At 48.5% G+C, this 26257-nt stretch overlaps 1 protein-coding gene across 5 annotated transcripts in view; it reads right to left on the bottom strand.

Annotated features, from left to right (window-relative positions):
• Positions 1-658: 658 nt before the first annotated feature.
• Positions 659-26257, bottom strand: part of GRAP2 (GRB2 related adaptor protein 2) — a 70765-nt gene continuing 45166 nt past the window's right edge. The window contains exons 2-9 of one of the 5 annotated variants that reach the window (XM_069586086.1): positions 23635-23726; positions 16659-16750; positions 14454-14551; positions 13497-13616; positions 9708-9876; positions 7448-7642; positions 3628-3750; positions 659-3030 (exon numbers count right to left, since the gene is read on the bottom strand). In XM_069586086.1, coding sequence (XP_069442187.1) covers positions 2851-3030; positions 3628-3750; positions 7448-7642; positions 9708-9876; positions 13497-13570 — 741 coding nt within the window. In that variant the 5' untranslated portion in view covers positions 13571-13616; positions 14454-14551; positions 16659-16750; positions 23635-23726 and the 3' untranslated portion in view covers positions 659-2850. Of the gene's footprint in view, positions 3031-3627; positions 3751-7447; positions 7643-9707; positions 9877-13496; positions 13617-14453; positions 14552-14679; positions 14876-16658; positions 16751-23634; positions 23986-26257 lie in introns of those variants that run through there. The other 4 variants (XM_069586085.1, XM_069586082.1, XM_069586083.1 and 1 more) reach the window with 4 other exon arrangements.

Below are 26257 nucleotides of genomic sequence, written 5' to 3'. Positions count from 1 at the left end.
GCCTCCTTCTGAATTGAGCTGTCCAAAGAGCAGGAGACAGGCTCTCTGAGCATCTCAGAGAGGTTAAAAGCTCTGGTGGATTATGGACACAGCTGGGATGGGGGGAGGAAAGAGAGGGTGGGATGTATGGAGAGAGTCACATGGAAACATGCATTGCCACGTAAAATGGATTGTTACTGTTTAGTCGCTCAGTCATGTCCGACTCTTCGAGGCCCCATGGACTGCAGCACGCCTGGCTTCCCTGTCCTTCACCATCTCCTGGAGCTTGCTCAAATTCATGTCCATTGAGTCGGTCATACCATCCAAAATGGATAGCCAGTGCGAATTTGCTGTGTGACTCAGGGACCTCATACCCGGGCTTGGTAATGGGCTGGAAGAGTGGGATGGGGTGGGAGATGGGAAGGATGTTCAAGTGGGAGGGAACATAGGTAAAAACCTATGGCTGATTCATGTGGATGTTTGATAGAAACCAACACAATATTGTAATTCTATTATCTTTCAATCAAAAAAAAAAAAAAAAAAAAAGCTTCGGTGGAACAGAAGGTCCAGATCCAGGGGTTCTGAAAGCTTTGCCCACACTGTGTGGTCAGCCGCTCCAGGTCAGTGACTCCTGCCCTCTGCCCAAGGGGTGTGTGACACAGACACCAGACCCAGCCCGGAGAATCAAAGGCATTGTGTTTTATTAATATGACCGCTCTCCTGAGAAGCGTTTCAAGGCGCAAAACCCAGGCTAAAATCAAGTTGTTTTCCTCTGTCTTCCCTGGGACTGGTCTTCCCACAGCATCAGACAAAAGGGACCCAATCTGCAGGGCGCTTAAAGCATGAGGTTTGTAAACAGTGTAGAATCGAACACTACTTTTGGCTTTTACTTACTGTAGCTTGTTCACACCGCTCAGCACTGGAACATTTATCAGGGCTCCTTGGCCTTTGTTCCTTTGCCTTTGGTCCTGCCGAGTCCTCTCTGCCAGGTCCCTCCTGCCCACCAGCCTCGGTCCCTCCTGCCTGCGCCCAGTCTGCTCCCTGACCCATCACTCCAGTGTCTTCCTAGCCTGTTCCCACTTAACCTCCCGTCCCTTCTCCTCCCCTCCTGCCTCTCACGCTGCTCCGGGATCTTTTGAAATGTCTCCGCTCCCTCCTGCCTCCCCGCACTTTCATTTCCAGAGGCCGGCTTCCTCACTCTCACCCCCTGCCTCTAGGGCTATTTTTCTCTTCCCTCCCAAGATCCACCACAGAGTTTTTTCATTTCCCCCTTTTCTCTAAAGGCGACAGGGGCATCAGAGAACGAGAGATTTGAGTCAACAGGACAGCCTGTGTTAACACGGACAGTTGACTTTCTGAGTCAGAAACGCTTCTTCGGCGCCGTGGGTGGCGGCTGCCACCCTCAGAGCAGGAGGGGTGGGAAGAGGACAGAGCCACAGGTCGTCCCCCCTCACCTCCCCACCCGCGCCCCGCACCATCACTTCCGCCCCAGCCCTTCCCTTCACGTCTCAGGACGCGCCCCCCGCCCCGCCCCGCCCCGCCCCGCAACCAACACACACACCCGCCCCCTGAGTGCCCGCGGGGCAGACAGGTTTGTTCCAGCTCCGCTGAGACCCCGGGCGTCCTCCTGCAGTGTCCCTCCCTGCTCCCCAGCCAGCCTGCTCTGTGCTTCACGCCCCCGGGGTGAGCCCTGGGAGACAGGAGTCTATTTTGAGGTGAAGGAGAGACAGCAGCAGTGGGGTTCCTTCCCAGGTGCAGCTCGTGGGCCCGGGAGGCGCCAGCAGCGGGCCCACAGTCGGAGGAACAGGAAGCTCTCTCAAAGCCCCCTGCCATCCAGGGTCACGGCCAATCGGTCCATGAGGCGCTAAACAACGTTCTTGAGGGATGGGCGTCTCTCTGTGCCGCTGGGCAAAGCGTCTTCAAAATACAGAAAACCAAGAGGGGAAAGAAACAGAGCCCTGAAGAGACACCCTGGGAACCACGAGACAGTAGTTCTAAAGTCCGCCATCTTCAGCTGGGCCTTCTCCAAGCGCCTTACAGAGGCTAAGACGCTGCTTTCTCGGTTGCAGGGGGAAAGGGAGGTTACACCCAAGAAAGCCAGTGAGGGATTTGTGAGAAACCCCTCCTTTTCCCAACAGTGCTTGGCTCTCACGGTGTTTCCACTTCTCCACATCAGCCACAGGCAAAAGGATTAGCTGAGGAATGTTCGCTTGAGGGAGCGTTGGCCAGGGGGGCCAGCCTTGCCCAGGCTCCGGGACCCCGGGCTGCTCCAGCCCTCCACTTGCACCCTTTCCGCGCCCAGCTCAGACCTGTGCCTTCATCCTCCAGCCAGCAGTGCCCACCCTGGCAGGAGAGGAGGTCAGGGGCCTGCACACCCACCCTAGGGTGGGGGAGAAGTGGGACGTTCAGGTAAACTAGAACAAGCCCCGCCAAGCCCAGCCCCGCCCTGCTGTTCTGCGTCCAGCGCCAGATGCCAACCTGCTTGGCTCCTCTCAGCGAGCATTTCTGAGATGAGGAGGGAGCCTGCTGACTTGAGGACAGGAAGCGTTTTGATTTCTTTTCCCTGCCTCCCGCTTCCCAACGCCCCCACTGCCTTCTTTCCACGCACCGGCTGAGGGGAGTAGAAAAATCACTATGAATATAAATCTCCACCTGAGTTCCTTTCCCATCGACTAAGTAAGCAACTAACTTGCCAATAAATTACTATTTAAAAATGTGTGGACACATGGGCATATATATGCGTGTGCATATGAACATATACACATGTATATATATGCCTGCATGTATGTGTAGTTCCAAGCTTTTCTTCCTTGCCCTGTCCCTTGCAGGCAGGCAGCTTCAGACAAAAGCCTCCGTCCCCTCCAGAGGGCCTCATCGGATCATGGGTGCCACGTAGTTGGCAGGGAAGAGGCCCAGCTTGTTGTGCAGGCGGCCGGTCCACCAGGAGGGGTTGGAGCTGTCCAGGACCTCAACCACCTCTCCGCAGCGGAAGCCCAACTCGTCGTCCTCCAGGGCCTCGAAGTCATACAGCGCCCGGGCCCACCGCACCCGCTGTTGGGGAAAAACAGAGGGGCCCTGCTGAGCCCGGGCTGGCCAAGCTGGGCTCTGAGTCACTGGCACACACACGGAAGAGAATCTGCTGGCCCTGTGGTCCAGACAAAGCTCTCCGTGAGCAGCCTGCCCTGAAGGCTGATGGATGGCTCTCCAGAGTGGTACCTCAAACCCTGCTGCCACTGAAAGCAGACCCGGGTGTCTAGCCCTGAGCAACCCCTGAGCCTATCCCCCAAGGCCCCGAGAGGATCCCTACATCAATAGGTGGTCTTTTTTATCTTCTTCAAGTGACAAACAGAGCACAGCATGCCCAGCCTCGGTGCCAGCACAGCCTCATCAGTGACAAACGCAACAGGCCTCCCCCTGCTAGAATGGCAGCCAGGAAGTACGGGCACCGGGCAAGACTGAGGGCAGCAGGCCGGATGATGCCAGCTGGGATCAGCTCTGCCGGGAACTCTCGCCCCACCATCACTGGCTGGGTTCCCTCCACCTCTATGTGAACTCCACGCAGTGTGAGGCCTCTTCTGGAGGACCAACCGTCTCTCTACTTGGCCCCTCCGTCTCCTCCATTGAGCCCAGAGAGGGACGTTCACATACCCCAGCCACTTGGAGTTGCACCGGGTCAGTGTGTCTCCGGTGCATGAGGGCGGCATTCATTTCGGTGCCCATGCCCAGGCCACAGGGCCCATCGTTTATGTCCAGGCTGGTTCCACGGCGTTCCTAGAAATGGATGTGACAGATAGCCATCACCACACTGCTGGAAGCACCCCTCATGGGCTCCCCCAGCGCCTTGCTCCGATGCTGCGGATGCAGCCAGAGCTCCAAGAATACTTACTGCACGGGACAATAAACCCCAGATAAGGGAGAGAGGGTATAGGGTGACAAACAGACCTGAGGTTGTGAAGATGATGCCAGATTTCACCCGTTCAACCAAGGACTATTTATCAGGCACCTACCATGTGTCTAGGACTGTCTGAAGCGTGGGGATGTGTATCTGGAAAGAGAAGGCCCCTGTCCTCAGAGAACACAGTTCAGAGGGGGAACCGTATGCATTTATGTGATGAGTGAGCAGAGCTCTATACAGTCAACAAAAACAAGACCAGGAGCTGACTGTGGCTCAGATCATGAACTCCTTATTACCAAATTCAGACCCAAATTGAAGAAAGTAGGGAAAACCGCTAGACCATTCAGGTATGACCTAAATCAAATCCCTTATGATTATACAGTGAGAAATAGATTTAAGGGCCTAGATCTGATAGACAGAGTGCCTGATGAACTATGGAATGAGGTTCGAGACATTGCACAGGAGACAGGGATCAAGACCATCCCCATGGAAAAGAAATGCAAAAAAGCAAAATGGCTGTCTGGGGAGGTCTTACAAATAGCTGTGAAAAGAAGAGAGGCGAAAAGCAAAGGAGAAAAGGAAAGATATAAGCATCTGAATGCAGAGTTCCAAAGAATAGCAAGAAGAGATAAGAAAGCCTTCTTCAGCGAACAATGCAAAGAAATAGAAGAAAACAACAGAATGGGAAAGACTAGAGATCTCTTCAAGAAAATTAGAGATACCAAGGGAACATTTCATGCAAAGATGGGCTTGATAAAAGACAGAAATTGTATGGACCTAACAGAAGCAGAAGATATTAAGAAGAGGTGGCAAGAATACACAGAAGAACTGTACAAAAAAATCTTCACGACCCAGATAATCATGATGATGTGATCACTAATCTAGAGCCAGACATCTTGGAATGTGAAGTCAAGTGGGCCTTAGAAAGCATCACTAAGAACAAAGCTAGTGGAGGTGATGGAATTCCAGTTGAGCTATTTCAAATCCTGAAAGATGATGCTGTGAAAGTGCTGCACTCAATATGCCAGCAAATGTGGAAAACTCAGCAATAGCCACAGGACTGGAAAAGGTCAGTTTTCATTCCAGTCCCAAAGAAAGACAATGCCAAAGAATGCTCAAACTACCGCACAATTGCACTCATCTCACACGCTAGTAAAGTAATGCTCAAAATTCTCCAAGCCAGGCTTCAGCAATACGGGAACCGTGAACTCCCTGATGTTCAAGCTGGTTTTAGAAAAAGCAGAGGAACCAGATATCATATTGCCAACATCCGCTTGATCATGGAAAAAGCAAGAGAGTTCCAGAAAAACATCTATTTCTGCTTTACTGACTACGCCAAAGACTTTGACTGTGTGGATCACAATAAACTGTGGAAAATTCTGAGAGAGATGGGAATACCAGACCACCTGACCTGCCTCTTGAGAAATCTATATGCAGGTCAGGAAGCAACAGTTAGAACTGGACATGGAACAACAGACTGGTTCCAAATAGGAAAAGGAGTACGTCAAGGCTGTATATTGTCACCCTGCTTATTTAACTTCTATGCAGAGTACATCATGAGAAACATTGGACTGGAAGAAGCACAAGCTGGAATCAAGATTGCCGGGAGAAATATCAATAACCTCAGATATGCAGATGACACCACCCTTATGGCAGAAAGTGAAGAGTAGCTAAAAAGCCTCTTGATGAAAGTGAAAGAGGAGAGTGAAAAAGTTGGCTTAAAGCTCAACATTCAGAAAACGAAGATCATGGCATCTGGTCCCATCACTTCATGGGAAATAGATGGGGACACAGTGGAAACAGTGTCAGACTTTATTTTTGGGGGCTCCAAAATCACTGCAGATAGTGACTGCAGCCATGAAATTAAAAGACGCTTACTCCTTGGAAGAAAAGTTATGACCAACCTAGATAGTATATTCAAAAGCAGAGACATTACTTTGCCGACATTACTAAGACATTACTAAGTCCGTCTAGTCAAGGCTATGGTTTTCCTGTGGTCATGTATGGATGTGAGAGTTGGATTGTGAAGAAGGCTGAGCACCGAAGAATTGATGCTTTTGAGCTGTGGTGTTGGAGAAGACTCTTGAGAGTCCCTTGGACTGCAAGGAGATCCAACCAGTCCATTCTGAAGGAGATCAGCCCTGGGTGTTCATTGGAAGGAATGATGCTAAAGCTGAAGCTCCAGTACTTTGGCCACCTGATGCGAAGAGCTGACTCACTGGAAAAGACTCTGATACTGGGAGGGATTGGGGGCAGGAGGAGAAGGGGACGACTGAGGATGAGATGGCTGGATGGCATCACAGACTCGATGGACGTCAGTCTACTCTGTGAGTGAACTCTGGGAGATGGTGATGGACAGGGAGGCCTGGCGTGCTGTGATTCATGGGGTCGCGAAGAGTCGGACACGACTGAGCGACTGGACTGAACTGAACTGAGCAGAGAGAACTGTCTGAGTTGGCCTGGTGATCAAGGAAGGTTTCTTAGAGCAGGTGATGCTTGAACTCCAATTTAAAGAGTAGAATTGACTAGGAAACGGCATTTCAGGCAGAAGGGACAGCAAATAAAAAGACTCAAAAGCATGAGAGAAAATGCAGTGAACCATTCTGATAACTAGAGGAAGTACAGCAATGCCAGGATGTTTGTTTGCATGGGGAGGGAGCAGGGGATGAGGCTGGAGAGGCAGACCTGGGCAGCTCATGAAGGACTTTGTGTGCCCTGCTAAGGAATTTAGGGATGTTGTTATCTGGCTATATTGTCCATCTCAGTGAGCCACCTAAAATCCCACCTGGAACAAGGCGGGGGATAAATAAATAAATAAATAAATAAAGAAGTAAGGCTCCATTTCTGGCCTTAATCTGTTTTTCCTGTAGATCTCGACAGCCAGATGGGTTAAGGGGCACTAAAGGTTTGGAACTGTGCTGATGGGAAAAATGAAGTCATTGTTCACGGAGTCCTCAGGGTGAGTGTGTGTGTGTGTGTATGCATGTGTGTCTGAGTGTAGGTGTAAGTGTTTGTGTATATGTGTGCATATGTGTGTTTGTATGTGTGTATGGGCATGTGCACGTGTGTATTTATATGTATATATACGTATGTGTGTGCGTGTATGTGTTTGTATGTATGTGTGTGCATGTGTGTATGGATGTGTGCACGTGGATGTGTATATGTGTGTATACATGTGTATGAGCGTATGTGCATGTGAGTGTGTGAATGTGTGCGTGTGTGTATATGTGTGTTTGTGTATGTGTGTGTGTGTATGTGTTTAAGCAGGGACTCATTTAATTTCACAGAGATGTCTTTGCCAAAAGCAGTTTCCATGTTTCTGCCCTCTAAGGACCCAGGATATTTTCTCTGGGCTCAGCGAGACCAGATGGGACCAGGCTTGGAGCGGGACATTCCTCCCCTGACAGACAGTCCTGGGGCCTCAACTGGCCCCCAACATTTATTTGTTTCCGTTGTTTTCGGCACTGTGGGGTTTTTCACACACTGAGTGCCGGTAGGGACAAGGTTGCTGAAGCCTGGGAGGAGAGCAGGTCCCCCTCCGCTCCCTGTGCCCGCTGTATCCTCCCCAGGTACCTGATTAAAATGATGCTGATGCTGCGGCAGGTACCGCTGCTGTGACTGCAGGGGGGCCGGGGGATACTGCGAAGCAGGGAGCAGGGGGTGATCTGACGGCTTCCTGTTCATCGAAGGCCGGATTTCTTCTCCCACAGCCCCACTCAGGGGATGGCCTCCCTGGGACCGCCGGTCCAGGCTGTTGCCCCGCTGACCCTGGGACAGAACAGAGAGAACACAGATCCATCTTCCTCCCACCTCTCCTGGCCCAACCCAGCCTTTCCAGCAGCTGTTCCCAGACTTAGCTTCTGACAGCTCCAAGAAACAGCTGATGGGGGTGGGAGCAGCTTAAAGAAAATCAATGGTTCAGATCATCACATTTTCACAGTGGCCTGTGCATTCTCAGATTCTCCTGTTTTGGGGAGTTTGGGTCTCTGGTTTATACACTTTCTACCTGGTACCCATCTCGTCCCTTCTTCGTGGGCTTGTGTTTCTCTGTGTAATCAAGCTTAAATGTTCCATTTTACTGACACAATGCCACCCCTCCTTATCGCATGTTGCCATACCGCTGGACATCCTATCCTCCAGATAAGCTCTGCTATTGACTTTGCATGATTTTGAACTGTCATTTATAGCCTGGTGATAGAGACCCAAACAGCAACGCTCTCACAGCACCATGGAAACCAGGCCTGCTGCTGGGCATGTAGGGAAAAAAACAAGACCTTTCTCCTGAATGCTACCACAACCTCATGACTCAGAGACACTTTCTTGTTATTTTTATTTAACAAACAATTACACAGAGCTCTGGGCTTAGCATATGCCAGGCACTGTTCTAAGCACTTGGCAAAATGAACTCATTAAATCCAGTTTAGTGCGGTTTTATGTTTCCTCTCTCATCTCTGCATGCACATCATAGTAAATGAGTATCTCTGTCCATTTCCTGGTTGAAAGAATTCACAAGGTCAGTATTAACCTTTGTTTTCCTTTCTGAACTTTTGTGTGCATTTGGGAACACCCTTTTCTCCTTTGATTGTAACTTCTCAGGCTTAAAATCAACCTATTACTTGAAAGGGATGGTTTTCTTTACTTCTCCAAAGCACACGTTGCTTTGAAAAGTCTCAATGCCTTTTCAGATAATCTGTCCTTGGGATTTCAACTCTTCCACTCAGTGCTGGTTCCTATAATACCCATCTCCTCCTATAACCATGATATTTCCTTTGAAATATATTTTATAGATTGCATGTGTGTGAATTTACTTTTGGAATCAAATTAACATTTCCTTAGTGCCATCTGGGGACCAGACTCTGTGGTGAGTGCTATGATTATATCTCACTTATCCTCACCACAGTCCAATGAAGAAGGCATTATATTCTCTCCATTCTACAGATGAGAAAAACTGATGCTCAGAAAGTTTTCTTCACTTGATTGGGTAATCAGGATAGTTAGCAATGAAATCAGTTTTTAAAGCCAGATCTGTTGGAGATGCATTTTTTAAAAGATTTTTTGATGTGGGACCATTTTTAACATCTTTATTGAATTTATTGCAACATTGCTTCTTTTTATGTTTTGACTTTTTGGCCCCAAGGCGCGTGAGATCTTAGCTCCCGGACCAAGGATAGAACCCACACCTCCTGCACTGGAAGGTGAATTCTTAACCACTGGACTGCCAGGGAAGTCCCTGGAAGTATTTTCTATTAAGACAATACTTCATGTTCCAAACTGTTCCAAGAGCAAGAATTCCATCTCTGGTTTTCTCCTCCAGTGCCTCCTGCTTCTACCCTCCACACCCCCAAATCCTGTCACAAAGCTCTACTTGCTGCATTAGTCCTGGACTCGAGGTTCTAATACCCCCATGGGTAGCCCTACCGCTTCCCCCAAGTTACTTCATCCTTGGGTAGCTCCTGAGCTAGGCTGAAAACTGTGATACGGTAATGGCTGTGAATAATGAAACAACAGTGTCTATAAGAGCCCATGTATACTGAGTGCTTGGGGCTTGATTAGGAATGAAGGAAGGGATGGATTACATCCTTGTCTAACCTTCAGAACCATCCTATGAAGTAGCTGTCACTATTATCCCAATTTTGTGGATGAAAAAACTGAGAATTAGAGAACTTTTCAAAGTCACATACCTAGAAAGTGTTAAGCTAGGATTTAAACTGAGATCTCTGCTTTTCAGAATATGCAGGGACCTGCCCATCAAATGCATGGTTTTAGGGGTTCACAAAGGGACCCAAACCACCCAGAATCTCTGGATTGGGGGTGATGGGGGCTAGCAGCATACCTGTTCCTCCCGGGTCCTATCCCTCAGAAAGATCTGCTTCTGTTTGGAGATGGAATTCTTCCTGTAGTAGTCCACCAGCTTGTTGAGGGATGGAAACTTCTCTGTCCACAGGAAGTAATTACCCTTGTTGTCTCTCATGACTTTGAAGTGCTGAACGTCATCCTCATGCCTAAAGAGCAAGACAAATCCAAATTATGTATCACGTGGTGAGCATGTCTCTGCCTCCAGGGCCGACTGCATCCAGGGATGCTGGAGTTCTGTTTGGGCAGGAAGCAGAGGTGAGGGTGGCTGGCCCATCCCTCGGCAGGTGGGCTGGCCTAGTCAAATTCTAGGGGTGATTTCTGGGAGAAGCCACTCAGCACTCAAGCTGAGCTAGAGGGGATTTTTTTTTTTTTTTTTGCCACGCGGATCTTTGTTCCTCTACTGGCCATTGAACCTGAGTCCACTGCAGTGAAAGCACCAAGTCCTAACCACTGGACCACCAGGAACTCCTGAGAGGAGGGTTTTTGTTTTTTTTTTTTTTTTCACATGAGCAGAAAGCAATCTTTCTTCTGATACTGGAATCGCCCTTTTACAAGAAAAAAATATTCCAAGTGCTTTGAAGACTACAAGGTTGAAGACTTTTTCACAATGTTTATTTGAAGCATGGCAATGCCTGAGACCTTACCAGGCTAAGAACTCTGCCAAGACTCAGAGGGGAGGAGTTTTTCAAGCCCTTCTTGTCTTTTCTGTTAACAGAAATAGTCTGAACCAGCTCCTTTAAGTTCAAAAACTACCCTGAGAACTCTTGTCACACTTTGTTCTCTACATAGCGGGGATCTCTTGTTTGGTCTTGTTTTGCATAAATAAGGTTACAAAGTATTTTGAGTTGTTGGCAAAAAAAACGTGCTGAGGCTCAGAGGTGGAGGGGCTTGGTCAAGGTCACTGTTAAGGGTAGAATTGAGGCAAGGACCCTGGTTCTCTAATTCCAGTCTAGTGAGCTGGGACTGTCACACCAAGCACACACGCTAACTTTTTTTTTTTTTCTCATGTTAATTTCTTTTAGATCAGCACTTTGACACCAGCTGAACTCAGAAGAGATGGAGCATGTTTGTACTGAGGGTGGAGAATTTGGGTTTTATTCACTGAAAGAGGAGACTGGGCCTTTACTAACAGCCCCAGCCATTTTCTATCACTAAGTCATTCTTGTTTGGATGTCAAGTTTTCTTGGTCAAATGGACACACATTCATGTCTAAAAATAAACTGATGTTATTGATATCAATTGCATGACTCAGCAGAAAGGTATAAAATTTAGACTGTTGGAGAGCAAAGATAATTCTTTCTAAGGGATGGATTTAGAGGTCTGTGTTCAGAGGGGGCAGGCGTTTTGATCTTCCTCCTCATCTGATTTTCAGGGCTCTGCTCAGAGACAGGCAAACCTATGTGGTGACCTCTGCCTAACTACCTTGGGGTCATAGCCGACACTTGGCAATCAATCATTGCTTGCCCTTCGCCTTTTAGCTTCGGTCACTCATATGCTTTCTTCACTCCAGCACCACATGGCTCGACTCACAGTCATCACTCCCCACATCTGGGTGAGGAAGAGGGAATATTCTTGTGACACGATTATTCATCCACCATCTCTTAGTCAAAGAACTGGGAATGAGGAACATTAACTCTTTCACTCCCATGTACTGACAGGGTGCATGTCAGGACTGCGGTTGGTCATCTGGCCAACGGAGAGAGAGGGGCTGGACCACTGTCTTGAGGTCTGAGAAGGGCAGAGAAAAGGGTGTAATTCAGGGCTCCAGAGTCTCAGTCTAGTGTTTCAGACCCTCAGCTAATCCTATGTGATAGATAATTACAATTAGCTCTTAATTATCTGTGCCAGGACAGAAAGCAGATGTATAAATAAATTAGTGATTTTGCTTTGGAATATATTAGACTACATTTCTGCAGAAGAGGTTAAACTTATCACAGTAATAGTCACCATCACAAGAGCTTGCATAGCGTCAGTGGCAGGGAAGATCATGGCAGACATCAAAGCCGATCGTTTTTTATAGAATTCAGTTTAATCAAAGAATGATAAACCCTAATTCCTCACTGAAAAAGCCAGCCTCAACATGCAAACCAAGGGCACGAAGAGATGCCTTTCAGTCTAACAAGTTGCTTGGTATTGCCTCTAACTGTGGCCCTGAAGAAACAGGCTTGAGTTGTAAGATTTATTAATAGAAAAAAAGTTCATGAATTAAGACCTAACAAGTTTAGAATTGGTGATACATTAATATTGGCCTGAGCTAAAATTTACCATCATCCAAGCTATAAAAAAGAAAGCTTTAGTTAAGGAAAATTAAGAATTTGAGTCAGCTTGCAAGGGCAGTGCTTAAGAGACCAAGCTATTCTTCAGCCTACTGGGGACACAAATGCATACAAATGCTTGACCCCTTATTATTATTATTTTAAAATTTCTTTCCTTGGTTGCACCAGGTCTTGGTTGCAGGTATGAGATCTTTAGTTGTGCTATGTGGGCTCTAGTTCCCTGATCAGGGAATGAACCTGAGCCCTCTGCCTTGGTGGCGTGGAGCCTTAGCCCCTGGACCACCAGAGAAGTCCCCTTAAGCCACTCTTTCTAGGTCCTTCCTGCTTATTCCTTAAAGTACTTATCCTTAAAGTACTGCACTTTCTTTCTAAATAGTGATGTGGCCTCCACTTATTACCCGAGATTGGACTTAGGAACTTAAAGCTGCATGCCTTTCAAATCACACTGCAGAGTCCAGACAGCACCTCGGGTCAGGTGACTTGCCAGTGAGGGTTCGCCGTACAGCTTGCTGCGCCGCTCCCTGCGCTGCTCTTGCCATCCTTACACTTTCACATGTGGTCACCAAGTCTGATGTGTGATTCGCCGTCCCCAGCACGCTGACCACACGCCGTCTGTTCAGACTTGGGGCTTCTGTGCGTGGGGCTATGTCATGTTAAACTGAGTCATTTCCTCCCGAGGGGTGGGGTGCCGCACGCTGGCGAGACTTTGCTGTCAGAGTGCCCCCACCCCAGGCCTCCTGGGCTCTGCTCTGTCCCGGTCAGTTTCACAGCATTACAGAGCGTGGAGGTAGGCTTTCTTTCTGTGCAGCCACCTATGATTACGGATGTGTCCTATGGCGGTGCCTGGGGGTTTTGATTTTTCTCTGCCCTTCTTCAGACAGGCATTGGTAGTAAAAGAAAATGCTAAGATTGCAACCCTGGACTTCCCTGGTGGTAGAGTAGAGAAGAGTCTGGCTGCTAACATAGGGCACATGAGTTTGATCCCTTGTCTGGGAAGACTCCACATGCTGCAGAGCAACTAAGCCCATGAGCCACAGCTACTAAGCCCATGCACCTGGAGCTTGTGCTCCACAGGAGAAGCCCCTGCAGTGCACTGCAAAGAAGAGTAGCCCCCCTCACTGTAGCTAGAGAAAGCCCGAGTGCAGCAACAAAGACCCAGCCCAAACAAAAATAATTAATTAAAAAAAAAAGATTGCAACTCCAAGACGGATGTGGACCTCTGGAAATTCTCTGTTCCTTCTCCCTTCCCATTCCCCTTCCACAGACACTCACCCAGCACCCATGGTGCTGTAAAACACACAGAAGTGAGGTTGATAAAAATCCTGTCTTTCCAGAAGCATCAGGGCTGGAAGCGGAGGCAGGTGAATGTATTGATACATTGTGCCCGGGCTCCTTGCCACCATGCTCCTGAGGGATAGGTCATGTTTAAGAGGTCACCTTGTCGTTTTAGTGCTTTAGTAGGTCAGGGCGGAGTCAGGATTGGCCAGTACCTGACGGATATGGAGAAGTCCCCTGGGGAGCTCTGGCTGGCCCGGATGATGAAGAAACCGAGCTCCTTGCCCATCAGCAAGCTCTCTGCCTGGTGTCGTGAGAGGCCTTCGTGAAACCACCTAATAGGTGAGATAAAAACAGAGGATCCTGGTGAGATGCCAGACTGATGGGGTTTGGGAGTAGGGAGGGAAGGAAGTCAGCGAGAGATGACCCAGAGGGAGAAGGGTTGAGGAGAGACCCCAAGAGGGGCCAGGCGCTTTTGAAACCAAACAAAAGCTCTAGCAGTTTCCAAGCGAGGCAAGTGAGTGTCCCCTGAGGTACCTCCTGCCCCGTCCGCCCAGGAGAAGTCTCTCTCCTGCCTGCTTGGAAATCCTGAGTCATGGAAACGTGCCACTGCACAAAAGGGACAGTATGGGAGGGACTCACTGCAGGAGTGGCCACCTGCCGGTGGCTGTGAGAGGGACATCTCCAGAAAAGGACTGCAGGGGCAGAGAGTGCGCCGGGAGGACAGGGATCCCTTCATGCTGGGACGGACAAGGCCCTTGGGTGCTAGCTTCAGGCTGAGACCTCTGTGGCCGGGAAGAAGGGTCACAACCAAGGGCCTCTGGGTGGCATGGGGCTGGAGTGGCAGTGCCTTGTGCCTGGCAGACGCTGGGGGGCACCCAGGGAGGTCCCCATGCTAGCTTGGAAGTAAGCAAGGCTAGCAGCAGCCAGAGAGAGGCATATACCCAGCCGGCTCCCGGGCCCTCCCTAAGACACCCGGCTGGAAAATAACCTTTACTGTGGAAAGAAGGAACCGAGGAGAAACTGCTCTTTCAGGTTAGCAGTCAGGGTGGCATCCTTTGGAAGTGTTGCTGCAGGCGGTGCAGCGAATGTGAAAAAGGCTGAGCACTTGCATGCAGGCAGGACAAACAGTGGCTCCAGCCGCAGGGCAGGAGGCCAGGAGCCGCTCTCACCCTCGTGGAGCAGAGCAAGTGTTCGCAGTTCCTCGGCGGCCAAGGGTGGGGTGGGGGCAGTGCCCCTTTGCTGCAGCATGGCTACCTAATCGCTGCCCCTGGAAGGCGAGCACGTGTGTCCCTTTAAGGTGAGCGTCCAACGGGCCTCTGTGAGCCGTTCCCTTGTGCCCTTTGGAACTTAGGAACTGAACAGACAGGGGTGGGGAGGATTATCCTTTTTCCAGACCTGGGACTGCAGCAGAAGGTTGGTCAGGCTCTGAGGGGCCGGAAACAGAGGGTTTCTGACTGTCATCTGCCTGGAGATCCTGCCGGAGTAGGTGCTATACAAACCCACAGGACTGACGAGCGACCACCACAGCAATATAATGGGGAGGGGAAAAGAATGGGACCCCCTCCACAGCAGCCATCCTCAGAGGAAATCTCTTGAAAGAGGGAGAAACCAGAGAGGGAACTGTTTAGAAAATACACACTTGTCCTCTATCTGGGTTTTGTTGAAGTCACTTGAAAGAAGTGACTTCTTTCAAGACTTACAGAAATGTCCACACGCTACTTGTGAAATGAGTGCCAGAGTTTCATATTACACTTCGGTTCCAAAGCTATTCATTCACTGAACAGCTTTTGTTAAACATGTACTGTGTGCCGGGGGCCCTCTTCTGAGGATGTAGTGAATACAGCGGTGAGCAGAATGGACAAGCACCCTCATGGAACCCACATTCTAGTGGAGTAGGGGCAGACATATCATAAACAGTGAAGTAACTAGAATATGGAGTCAGCTGATGTAATGCTATGGGGAAAGTGAACACAGAGCAGAGGTGGGGAGGGGGGAGCCTTTAAAATGTGGTGGTGGGGAGGGCTTCACTGCGAGGGCCCTCCAACCCCAAAGGAGATGCGGGAGGGGAGGAGGAAACAGCAAAGGAGACGAGGAAGGAGAAGCCAGGGAGGTGGGAGGAGAACCAGGAGGAAGAATGTCCCGGAAGCCCAGTGAAGAAAGTGATGGTGCTGAGATGATGGCCAGCAGTCGACCACTGGGCCCTGCAGTTCACTGGGACCTTGATAAAAAGGTTTCCAAGGAGTCGTGGGGCTTCTGGGGAGAACAGGAGGAGAGGAATTAGAGACAGCAAATATAACGATTCTTTGGGAGAAGCGGAGTCGTAGCGGGAAGGGGATTTGTTGGCTGGATTCATGTTTTGTTTTTTTTGGTAAGCCGGGAAAAATCACAGGATCTTTGTTTGCCGCCGGGTATGAGCCAGCAGAGAGGGCGGAAAGCTGATGTGGGAGAGAGGGGAGGACTTCTGCTTGAAGCACAGACGGTTCTTTCCAAACAACTGCAGGAAAGGCAGTGTCTGAGCAGTTGTGGGATGTGGGTGGAGGCAGTGAGTCAGGACGGGTGGCGTAGACGGGCTTTTCTGGGGGCCTCCGCTGTCCTGGAAGCCAGGCGGTCGGTTGAGAGTGTGTGTGTCGGGGGTGGGTGGAGGAGCTGCAGGTGTGCCGTGCTCACCTGGAAGGTGACAGGGCAGCCTCAAGGGCCCCCCGGCTGAGGCCAGTGGTCATTCTGTTGGTTCAGTGGTCAGTGCTGATTCCCTGTGAGTGGTATGGTTGCACCTCACCAGAGTCACCAACACCGCTTTGGTTTTCTAACAAACCTTTGCTCTTCAGCTAGACCCTGACTCTCAGACAAGATTAGATTTCTATCTAACCCTTGTGGTCAATTCTTGAGACGCACGTGACCCAATCTCAACTTTTCATTTCCTCTTTATGGAGGGAATTTCCCCGACCTCTCTCACTGAGTGCAAACATGGTTTCGGGAAGCTCACGGTTTCAAGAGCTTCATCATGTCATCCTGGAACTGGGATGGAAGGTGGGTTGGGAGATAGGGGAGAAGAGCTCTTGAAGCACCAGCTGTGGAGGTGGGGTGGCCGACAGAGCCCCCACTGGAATTCTTGGAAACACCATGGTTACAATCAGAGACGGCTTTGGTTTATAAATTTAAAACAGGCGATACTTGCACATGGTATCAAATTCAAAAGAGAATGCCGTGAAATGCAAATCTCCCTCCCACCCCTGGCCTTCAGCTGCGTGGTTCCCTCTCCAGAGGCAACCGTTTTTGACAGCGTCTGGGCTGTGCATGGATAATTTTAGTGGCTACTGAAAAAGTAAGGGGAGTGTGTGTGGGCAGGCCTATCTCCGCAGGCTGGAAATACTTACTCAGGAAACTTGATGTCTATAAAATTCTTGGGTACATATCCTTCTTGGCTCCCAAGCTCCGCCTTGAACCACTCCTCTTGGTTACTTAGGATCTACAAGGAGGAGAAGGAAGGATGAAGTCACTGAGGGGAGGACACCAAGAAGCAGGAGAAATGGGCTGCAGGGCAAAGAACCCATGCACCCCAATCCAAACTCCACCCAATCCAAAAGAACAAAGGCTTTTGAAGTTAGAGGAAAATAAGTCAAAGAAGGCTTCCCGGGTGGTGTAGTGGTAAAGAATCTGCCTGCTGGTGCAGGAGACATAAGAGACAAGAGTTCGATCCCTGGGTCGGGAAGATCCCCTGGAGGAGGAAACGGCAACCCACTCTAGTATTCTCGCCTGGAGAATCCCACAGACAGAGAAGCCTGGCAGGCTACAGTCCACAGGGTCACAAAGAGTCGAACAAGACTGAACGACTAAGTGTGTACACACACACACACACACACACACACACACGCCAAAGAAACCACGGAAGCACTGGAGTGGGGAGCAGCAGGCTTATCTTTGGAGTTTGGCTTCTCTTGTCCCCAGGCTATTTTTGTACACTTGGGCCACCTCCTCATGTGACTCCACCCTGGTGTGGCCTGCCAGACTCAGTGCTCAGGGGCTTCTCTGAACCCCTCTTCTCCTGTTTTGAAGATTTGTGTCTCAGATCTTAGCACTTTAAGCTCCTTATCTAGGCAGGTGGTTTCTCCTTCTCAGCCAGGTAACCGAGAACCTTTTACAATTTTAATTTGTTCTTACTTTTTTACATTAGTGGATTAAAACTTAAACATCAAGTTGGGGCTAGCTTTGAAAACAGTAACTCTTTGTGTTCATATTCCATGTTTGCACAGTTTGGACATAACTCAAGATACCCGGAATACCTTTTCTAAATTTGCTTTTAGACCGGGATCATAGGCAAAACCAGAAGTTTTTTCTCGTTACTATAAGGTCTTGCCTTGACCATGACCCCAAATGTTATCACCTGCCTTGATTACTTATATGACTCTCCAGACTTGGCTCTATATGGCTTCTGGTCATTTCAGAAAATCTCCTATTATCAAAAGACAAATACTTGACTTCCTCTCCACCCTCCCCTACTGAGAATATTTCTAAAATATGTAGCGCAGACTCAAACAATAATTCAAAACAAAGATGGCAGAACAAAAGGATGGGAAGAACCTTGACGATGTCATGGAGCTACTGGATTAGCCGCTTAGGAGCCCTCCAACGCCTGGACTTTGTATGAGAAATTATAAATCGTTGTTATCGTTTAGGCCATTTTAAGTTTCTGTTTCTCATAGCTGAAAACGTCTTAACTGATGGAAGAGAAATGATAAAGAGGAAAGCGGAAGACGGATAGGAAAGCTTACTCGGCGCAGGGAGTGCCTGGGTTGCCCGGGTGAGTTACCTAGGCGAAGTCTGATGACGAAATAACTACTTCCGGGGCGTGAGGAAGTGAGGTGTGTTCTTGGGACAGAACTCCTCAATCTGGCGGAAGTTTAGGTTGTGACCCCAGGAGTAGAGAGAAGGGAAACCAGGGTTACAGGGCCTTGTAGCCCACGTTCAAAAGTCTGGATTTCCATCTTGAAATGTATGGGGAGCCATCAAAGGATTTTCATCAGGGAAACAGCACAGTGAGAATCAGTGTTAAGAAAAGCGTGCGATATCACAACTTGAAGATGGACTAGGGGGTGAAGTCAAGGGAGAGAGTGTAGGAAGAGGAGCGTAGCCATCCAGGCATAGACGCAGGAGATCTGGGCTAGGTAGAAGTGAGGACAGATTTCAGAGGAATCAGGAAGCACACATGGGCAGGATTTCGTGACTGTTCGAGGAGCTGAGTGAGAAGGGGATTCTGGGATGGCTCTGGATTTCTGGCTTGGGAGACTGAGTGGGTGGTGACGCTTTTACCAAAATAGAAAAGACAGGAGGAGGAAGAGGTCTGAGGGAAAGCTCATGGACCCCAGATTGCCTGCGGGTGAATCAAGTTGCCCCTGGGACCCTCAGAGAAGGAAGGCTCAGAGAGCATTGGAGATGTATGTCTGGGCTCAGCAGTGAGGTGGGGGCTGGAGCTGGATTTCAGAGTCATCCAAAAAGTGGGTGGACTTGAAGCCTCTGGTTTCTGCCTCCCAGAGACGGGAAGAGAATTGAAGAGAGCAATGTAATTGAGAAGCAGTGATGACCTAGTTCTAATATCACTCCTGAGTTTGGAAGGAGAAGCCCTTGGTCCTTGGGCCCTTGGTCCCCTAGATGTCTGACCTCAGGCGAGTCAATTATCATCTGCAAAATGGGGGCAATAAAAACTGGCAGCCCCTTCACGGAGCTGATGCGAGGATCAAATGCTCCCTCATCCCTGGACGTCCTCCAGAGAGTACAGGCTGTGTTTTTAAATATAATTCTGTCAAACGTAATATTCTTATGAAGGAGAACTCCAGGTCTGAAGGACATGGAGGGTTGATAAGTTCTTTAAAGTGTTCTATGTGTATGTTTTGAATGTGATCATTTGCTCTGAAGAAATAAAAGTGTGTCCCATATTTGAGTTCTAGAATTGCTGAGAAAAGGAAACTTTACAGTTTTTAACATCAAATGTGACTGGTGGTATCGCTAAGGACGTGCGGGTATGTGTGTGCTGAGGGGGGTGGCGGGGGTAGGGGAGCAGGAAATCTAGGTCAAAAGAAGAACTAGGAAACTCGGCACCAGGGCATCGTCATCGCATGAAAAACACAAGGGCATTTTACTCTGTGCCATCTCTCCCAAATTTCAAGGCTCTGGAATTCCTTTCTCCCATCACATGGGAAGATGTGTGGCTTCAGCAGCAAATGTCAAATACCAAGGTGAGCAGGGATGAAGTAAAAGAGGCCATTTGGAAATGGGCTCATTGCGGTAGGAACTACATTTTGCACTTAGCTCTCTGACCTAAAACTGGCTGTAATTTTAGCAATCATGGCTCATACTCATTTACACCCTGTAGCCGCTGAAAGATTACCCCACAATGCCGTCCATTTTCCTCACCACCTGATGCTTGGTCTGCCTGACATCGTGTTCCCAAAGAGGCAAATTTATAGGCTTTTTATGATGTATAAAAGGCAAGGGTTTTAAAAAAATCTCATTTTTAGCAAAGATGAGTCTTTGGGGGGGGGTGGTGGTGGTTTCCTCCTGCCGTTGTTGGCAGGGCTGGTACTTCCTGTCCCTCTCATCTCTCCATCTCCTCCGTTTCTCTATCTCTTGTCCCCATCGTGCAAACCTGCGCAAGGAGTTCAGCCTAAACCCGTGAGGTTTTACCCTCAACTTCGCTGTAACTTAACTCTTACGGTGTTGCCTGCCTTGGAATCATTTTCTGGGTTACGTGGCCTGAGAATAAGTTAGATGTGGGAAGAGGACAAAATGTACGGTTGGAAGAATTTCAAAACTGGATGAAATTATAGCTCGTAGAGGCAGAGCAGAAATCAGAAGTGTTGAAGAAGTTAATTACATAGGGCCAACTCTGGGGGCTCTTTGGTCGCTGTTTTACTGGGAAGAAATGGGGTCGTGTTAGATGAACTGCAGAAGCACACAGAGATGGCCTGGGTCAAGAGGCATTTTTTAATAACGACTGGCAGATTCGAGTGGGAAGTGTAAACTGGGTGCTATGTGCAGCTGCAGGTCGAGAGGTCGTGATATGCACCTGCAACATTCAACTGTTGACTTTTGGAATGCTTCTCTCACAGGAGAAGTGGGATCCAGTCATTTGGCTAGAGTTCCATGTCTGCCATCTTGTTTACCATTCTGGAATCAGCATCTAGTGAGCAACTGCTGTTGGCACTTGAGTGCTGGGAATACAGAGATGAATAAGCTGGGGCCTACACCATGGGGGCCTCACAGTCTGCAGGGGGCAGCTGGTGATGAGCAAATCCGCCAGTTTTTGTATCTTCTAATGACAAAGTCTGTTCAGTGTTTTAGAACTAAAGGCATAACATGAAAGAGCACTCAGGAGTGCGTTGCTGGGGTAGTCAAGACCTGGCCTTGAAAACAATTTCTAAAAAACCCCCAAGAAACAGAATACCAATTTCCAGGCTCCTGGGGCTTGCTACCCATATCTGGAGGAGACACTTGTACGTGGAGACCCACAGGCGGGCCCACTGACCACCACGATACAGACCTTCCATGAGGCTCAGCCAACAAGCCCCATCCCTTTTCCTCTTTACCACTATGGCTGCAATGGATAGAATTTGAAAGGAAGGAAGGGTTTTGCTTTCTGATAGAATTCTAAATGAGTGTGCAGAAACACAGTTTAACAACTCAAGAAATATGTACTGAGCCCCCGTCTGGGGCCGTGTTAGGTGCTGGGAAGACACAAAGATGAACCCGGCAAGACTCTGCTCTCAGACCAGCGGTGGGATGACACACTCATTCAATCATTCGTTGACTCTTCCTCACCTTTCTGCAGGCCCAGCCCCCACCCCTGCAGAGCTCTGGGGAGTGAAGCAGCCACTATGAGGCCAGACCATCAGGATGGCATGGGGGGAGAGCAGCAGAGGTGGTGCTCCGGTGCAGAGAGTGGAGCTCGCCTGCTTGTAAATAGGGTGTGAAAGCCTTGAGCAGAGTGTGTGAAATGCCATGGAGGAGCTGAAGAGGGCATAATGAGTTTCCTGTGGTAGTGGGGCATGGGGAGGATTCATGAGGGTTCCCTGGCAGAGGTGGTCAAACGCATGTGTGCAGAAGGACATTCAGAGTACAGGGAGGACCTGAAAAAGGACAGTGTGCATACTGCAGTGTGACTTGGGCCATTTCATACACAAAGATGTGTATGTGTGTTTGTGTATGTGTGTTTGTGTATGTGTGTTTGTGTATGTGTGTGTATGTGTGTATACATGTTCTTGCACTCAAGCATGATGAGGCTGGGTGGTAGCTTGAGTTCAGATGGCTTAGATTTCCATCCACTGGTCACGGGGAACCACTGAACACTTCTGAGGAAGGAAGTAATATGATCCAATTTATCTTCTAGAAAGATCCCTCTGGGTTTAGTTTTTAAAATGAAGGAGGAAGAGAGAGGAGAGAATGAGGTCAGTCAAGGGGATGTGGCAATAGTCTGAACACTCAAGGGGAGAATGGGTGATATTGACAATATGGGATCATTTATGGATCATTCGGTTTCCTTTTGACTGGTACCAGGCTCCTCACTGATGAAGACGTGGGTTGCTTGGGAGACAGGATAAAAGGAAAATATTCAGAGTGGAGTACAGCGTTTCGAGGTGGGACAGAGCAGTTTCAAGTCCTATAGGTGTTTAGCAGGGTCCTTACATTCTGCACTCAGGAGGTCACTGGTGGACTTTAATGGAGTGTTGTGGGTAAGAGTCAGATTCCAGAGGGTTTCGTGGAGTGAATGGGAAGTGGGGAAGTGGAGACAGCCAGCACAGAGAATTCTTCCCAGTGTGGCCATGAAGGAGAGGAAAGAAATTAGGAGCTGAAGCAGAGTTGAGGAAAGAATTTTGCTTTTTGTTTTTCCTTTTCTGGAGAATAGGGAAAACTTAAGCCAGATGGTTTGGTTTGAAATGGGAGGTGAGGATGGGACTTGCCCCTACATCCACCTCCTAGGGGCCTCTTTTGGGTGCGAACACTGCAGAGTGGTTGATAACCGCATGGTCACAGTACCCAACAGGGAAGGGAGGGACTTCTCACCTTGTCCCAGACCCTTCAGTGACCTTGGTAAAGTCCCGAAGAAGTGAAGGTCACTTTTTCCTGGGTCAGCAGCCCAAGCAGTATTTTGACCTTGAGAAGCTCCAGCATTGAAGGCGTGCTCTCGGCAACCACATTGCCAGATCTTGCGCAGTGGGGTCAGTTAGAAAGATAAGCACTCGGAGTGGGGAATGCATGCACGCTAAGTTGCCTTAGTCATGTCCGACTCTTCGTTACCCCATCGACTGTAGCCCGCCAGGCTCCTCTGTCCATGGGATTCTCCAGGCCAGAAGACTGGAGTGGGTTGCCATGCCCTCCTCCAGTGGATCTTCCTGACCCAGGGATTGAACCTGCCTCTCTTACGTCTCCTACATTGGCAAGCAAGTTCTTTACCACTAGCACCACCTAGGAAGAGGGCAGGAAGGGGATTGTTCAAATTCCACCTGGTTTGTGCCCTACAGACACTTTCTGATTCCCCTGCTCATGTGTGACAAGGTTATTTCCATAGTGAGCTTTTACCTTAATGGAGAGACAATGGTGGCCACATGGACTGCTGAGGACTGGGGTCAGGCTATCTGAGGTGCTCAGAGGCCAGGGGGCATGGGTGCCACAGACTCTCCCATCACTTCTTTAAGGGCTTGTGCTATTTGGCACTCTGAGATGCAGAGTCCATGTAAGTGTGGCTCATGGAACGTGGAAGAAGTCCAAGGCCTCTTCAGCTCAGTAAACTGCCACTACAAGTCAAGTGCGGGTGGAAGACAGGTTTTGAGAAACCCCAGAGTGGCCAGGTGTGAGTGGTTTTCACTGACCTGAGTTTCCTCCAGCAGCCTTTCCAGGCATCCCCACCCACACCTTCCGCCTGTAAGTTCCAGCCGTGCTGAGCCTTTAGCCAAAAGCCTGACTCACCTTTACTGCTTTCCCTGACAGCTGACATTGCCACCCCTTCCTACAACCCCATCTTTCAAGGTGGGATCACTTGTCCCATACCTGTGCTCCTGAGCGCTTAGATCAAAACATCTATGAGAAGCCCTGCACATGGATGTATTTCCCCCTCCAGACCACGAGCATCTCAGGACAGGGATAGTGGCTTATACCAATCAGATTTCCATCACCCTGCCTGGTGGCTAGTGCACGGGTGCTCAGAAGAAACCTTTTTGGTTGAGGTGAATTTCAGATTTTGAAAGAACTGTTTGTGTTTCTTGAGAAACAGTTTAAGCAGTTCAACTGTTAGATTAACTCCACGATTAGACCAGAATAACCTAAACTCGCCCTGGCTCTCCTGGGCCCCATGTCACCTACCTTCAGAACATCGCCAGCGTGAAAGCTCAGTTCATCTTCTCCCGAGGCCATGAAATCGAACTTGGCAATGGCTTCCATGTTGTAACGTGAAGCTGGAAGAGAAATAATGTAGTCATTACGTTTTCTGCCAGGAGAAGGGCAATCCTAGCGGTTGGTAGTGGAGGATCCAATGTCTCCAGGCTGGAGAGGGAGGTGCAGGCACACAGGAAGGGTTTTTGTTTTCAGAAAGAGCTGCCTGACCCCGTAGGATCCGCTTTCCGACATCGTTCTCTGAATCCCCAGATGCCAGGAGCAGGAAATGAAGGCCAGTGACTGCCTTCCCCCTCTCCTTTCATCCCCATTTGCTGTCCTGGCCTGTGATCATTTGTGGGGCATCTCTGTTTCCGGTTGATAAGGACAGAAGACTTGCTATCATTGCTACCTTGGGGCCTGAGGGACTGGAAGGACTGTTCTGTAAACACTGTCCCTCGGCAGCTATATTTAACCAGCCGGTGTTAATTAGACAGATGCCATTTTCTCTTTTACATCTGAATCATTTAAGAGAATTAGACAGCTTTGGTCAGTGGGGAACTTAGCTGTCTTCTACATGGTTTGAGAGTAGAAAGCATTCTCGTTTTAGAACTGGGAGACTCAGATTCCAAATTTTATTATTATTATTATGGAAGCCAACACGTTTTGGAAATTTTCATTTTCATGCCTCTGAATTGCGTGAAAATATTGGCCCCTCTTAATAATATGTGAGACCTGTATAAAGATAAATAAGTCAACTTATGAATGAAATATAGTTGGGTTTTTTAGGAGACAGTGAGGTGTAATAGAAAGAGAGCAAAGTCCTGGTTTTGTTGATGGACAGCTGTATGATCTTGTGCAAGTAAATAAACCTCCTAGAGTCTCAGTTTCCTTGTTTGTAAAAGGGTGATCATAATGTTCAATGAAGAAGGATGTCAAGATGAAATTAAATAATAGACACCAGATGTTATCCAAGATAAAACCGAGTGAGTAGCATTTATGTTTTTGAATAATTTTGTAGAATGAACTTATCCTCAGCAGACACAGCCTAACCAAAAGCTGCAATAATTTTCTTCGGATTTTCCCCAACTCCTATAAAGTTTTCTCTTTGAAATTTGATGCTTATTCTCCATGACCCTCAAGTTCTTTGGTTCTCTGCTCACCATCAGGACATCATCTTGAATGTTGCTGTTTGGCATTAATGTTTTGCAAAATTTGTCTTAAGTATGAAACCCTGTAGCTCAGAAACCTTCAAATCTAACTGACTGTCTATGACCAGTTAACTGGGACCACAGTTGTCCTTTCAGTGGGAATTTCTGCCCAAGTGAGGAGATTTAGGTAAATAAGGAAAGTGGTTGTGGGGTGGGAGGGGGTGATTTGCATAGATCATGGGATTAAAGCTGACTGCTGCAGCAGTGATAGCAAGGGGTGCCTCCTCTGATTCTCCACATTTGCTTGGTCTTCCAAAGGCCATTTGTAGGGATGAGCATTACAAATCCCAAAGACATATTAAGCAAAAAATATTTCAGGAGCCAAAGTAAAGTGGCATAGCTCACTGCCTGAGCTTTATCACCAACCAAAACTTATTTCCAGACTCAAAATCTGTATACTTTTTATGCACTTTCTTCAAGATCTGTCCATCTAAGGCAAATTAAAATTTCTGTGACCTGGGATGACCCACTCAACAGGAAGGAGTACTCTGTCCTCCTGGGTGAAAGCTAAATGCTTTTGCTGATTGGATTCACCCCATTACTTTCACATGCAAAGCTTTCCCTAATTAAGGCCTTGCCTCTGGTGTGCAGGATGATGGGTTCCTGTGGGTCACCCTCATGGTATCAGCAGCAGACACTGGTCACATCAGGAGATCAAGTGTCAGGTGAATGGTCCCGAAAAGCAAGATCCCATTTCTATGCAAATTTACCTTAATAAGCAGAATGGAGACAAGGGGAGGGCAAATGCTAGACATATTAGAAAATCACATACATTAGAGATGAAAAAAAGAATCTAAGGCATGCTCTAGAGATGACCTTGAGCTTAGAAAGATCTTTCCTACATTACATATAACTCAGATCAGGCCTGGATGCTTGGTCCAGGCTGGCTCTAAGTCATTCAGTGAGAAGGCTGGAAGCAGAAGGAAAATTGCTTCTGAATGGTGGCACTTTTCTCTGCCTTCCCCCAGGAGGCAGGTGGTGTGGCAAAGCCAACAGAGGCACACTGCAGAGCTCCCCAGCTTGTAATATTAATCCTGGCTCAGAAAACCCAATTAAACAGGCCCACTCTTCATGAAATCACTTTGAAAAAATTTGGTTGCATCCCATATCCATTTGTGAAATGAAATCCGCTCAGATGCTGCTTGGTGGCAGAGAGATGCCCCGGCTGGAAGGGGTGGGGGGTTGCTCTGTTTTCGTTCAAATCACAGGGCTTTGCAAGCTCTTCCCTTGAATTTACCGTTCTCTGCTTCCCTAATAGCAGAGAATGGTAAGTGTGCCAGCCCCAGGTGTTGGTCTTCTGTTTGATCATAAAAATGTGTGGAAATTGATATCCTATTCCTTGCTATCCATTAGTTTTAATTTTAAAAAGTTAAAAATTATCACCTAGGGGAAAAAAAAAACAG

This window comes from Ovis canadensis, chromosome 3 (genome assembly GCF_042477335.2).
Source record: "Ovis canadensis isolate MfBH-ARS-UI-01 breed Bighorn chromosome 3, ARS-UI_OviCan_v2, whole genome shotgun sequence".
Classification (NCBI taxonomy): Eukaryota; Metazoa; Chordata; class Mammalia; order Artiodactyla; family Bovidae; genus Ovis; species Ovis canadensis.
The sequence above is the reverse complement of the archived record's forward strand: the minus strand, read 5'-3'. Positions and strand labels throughout refer to the sequence as shown.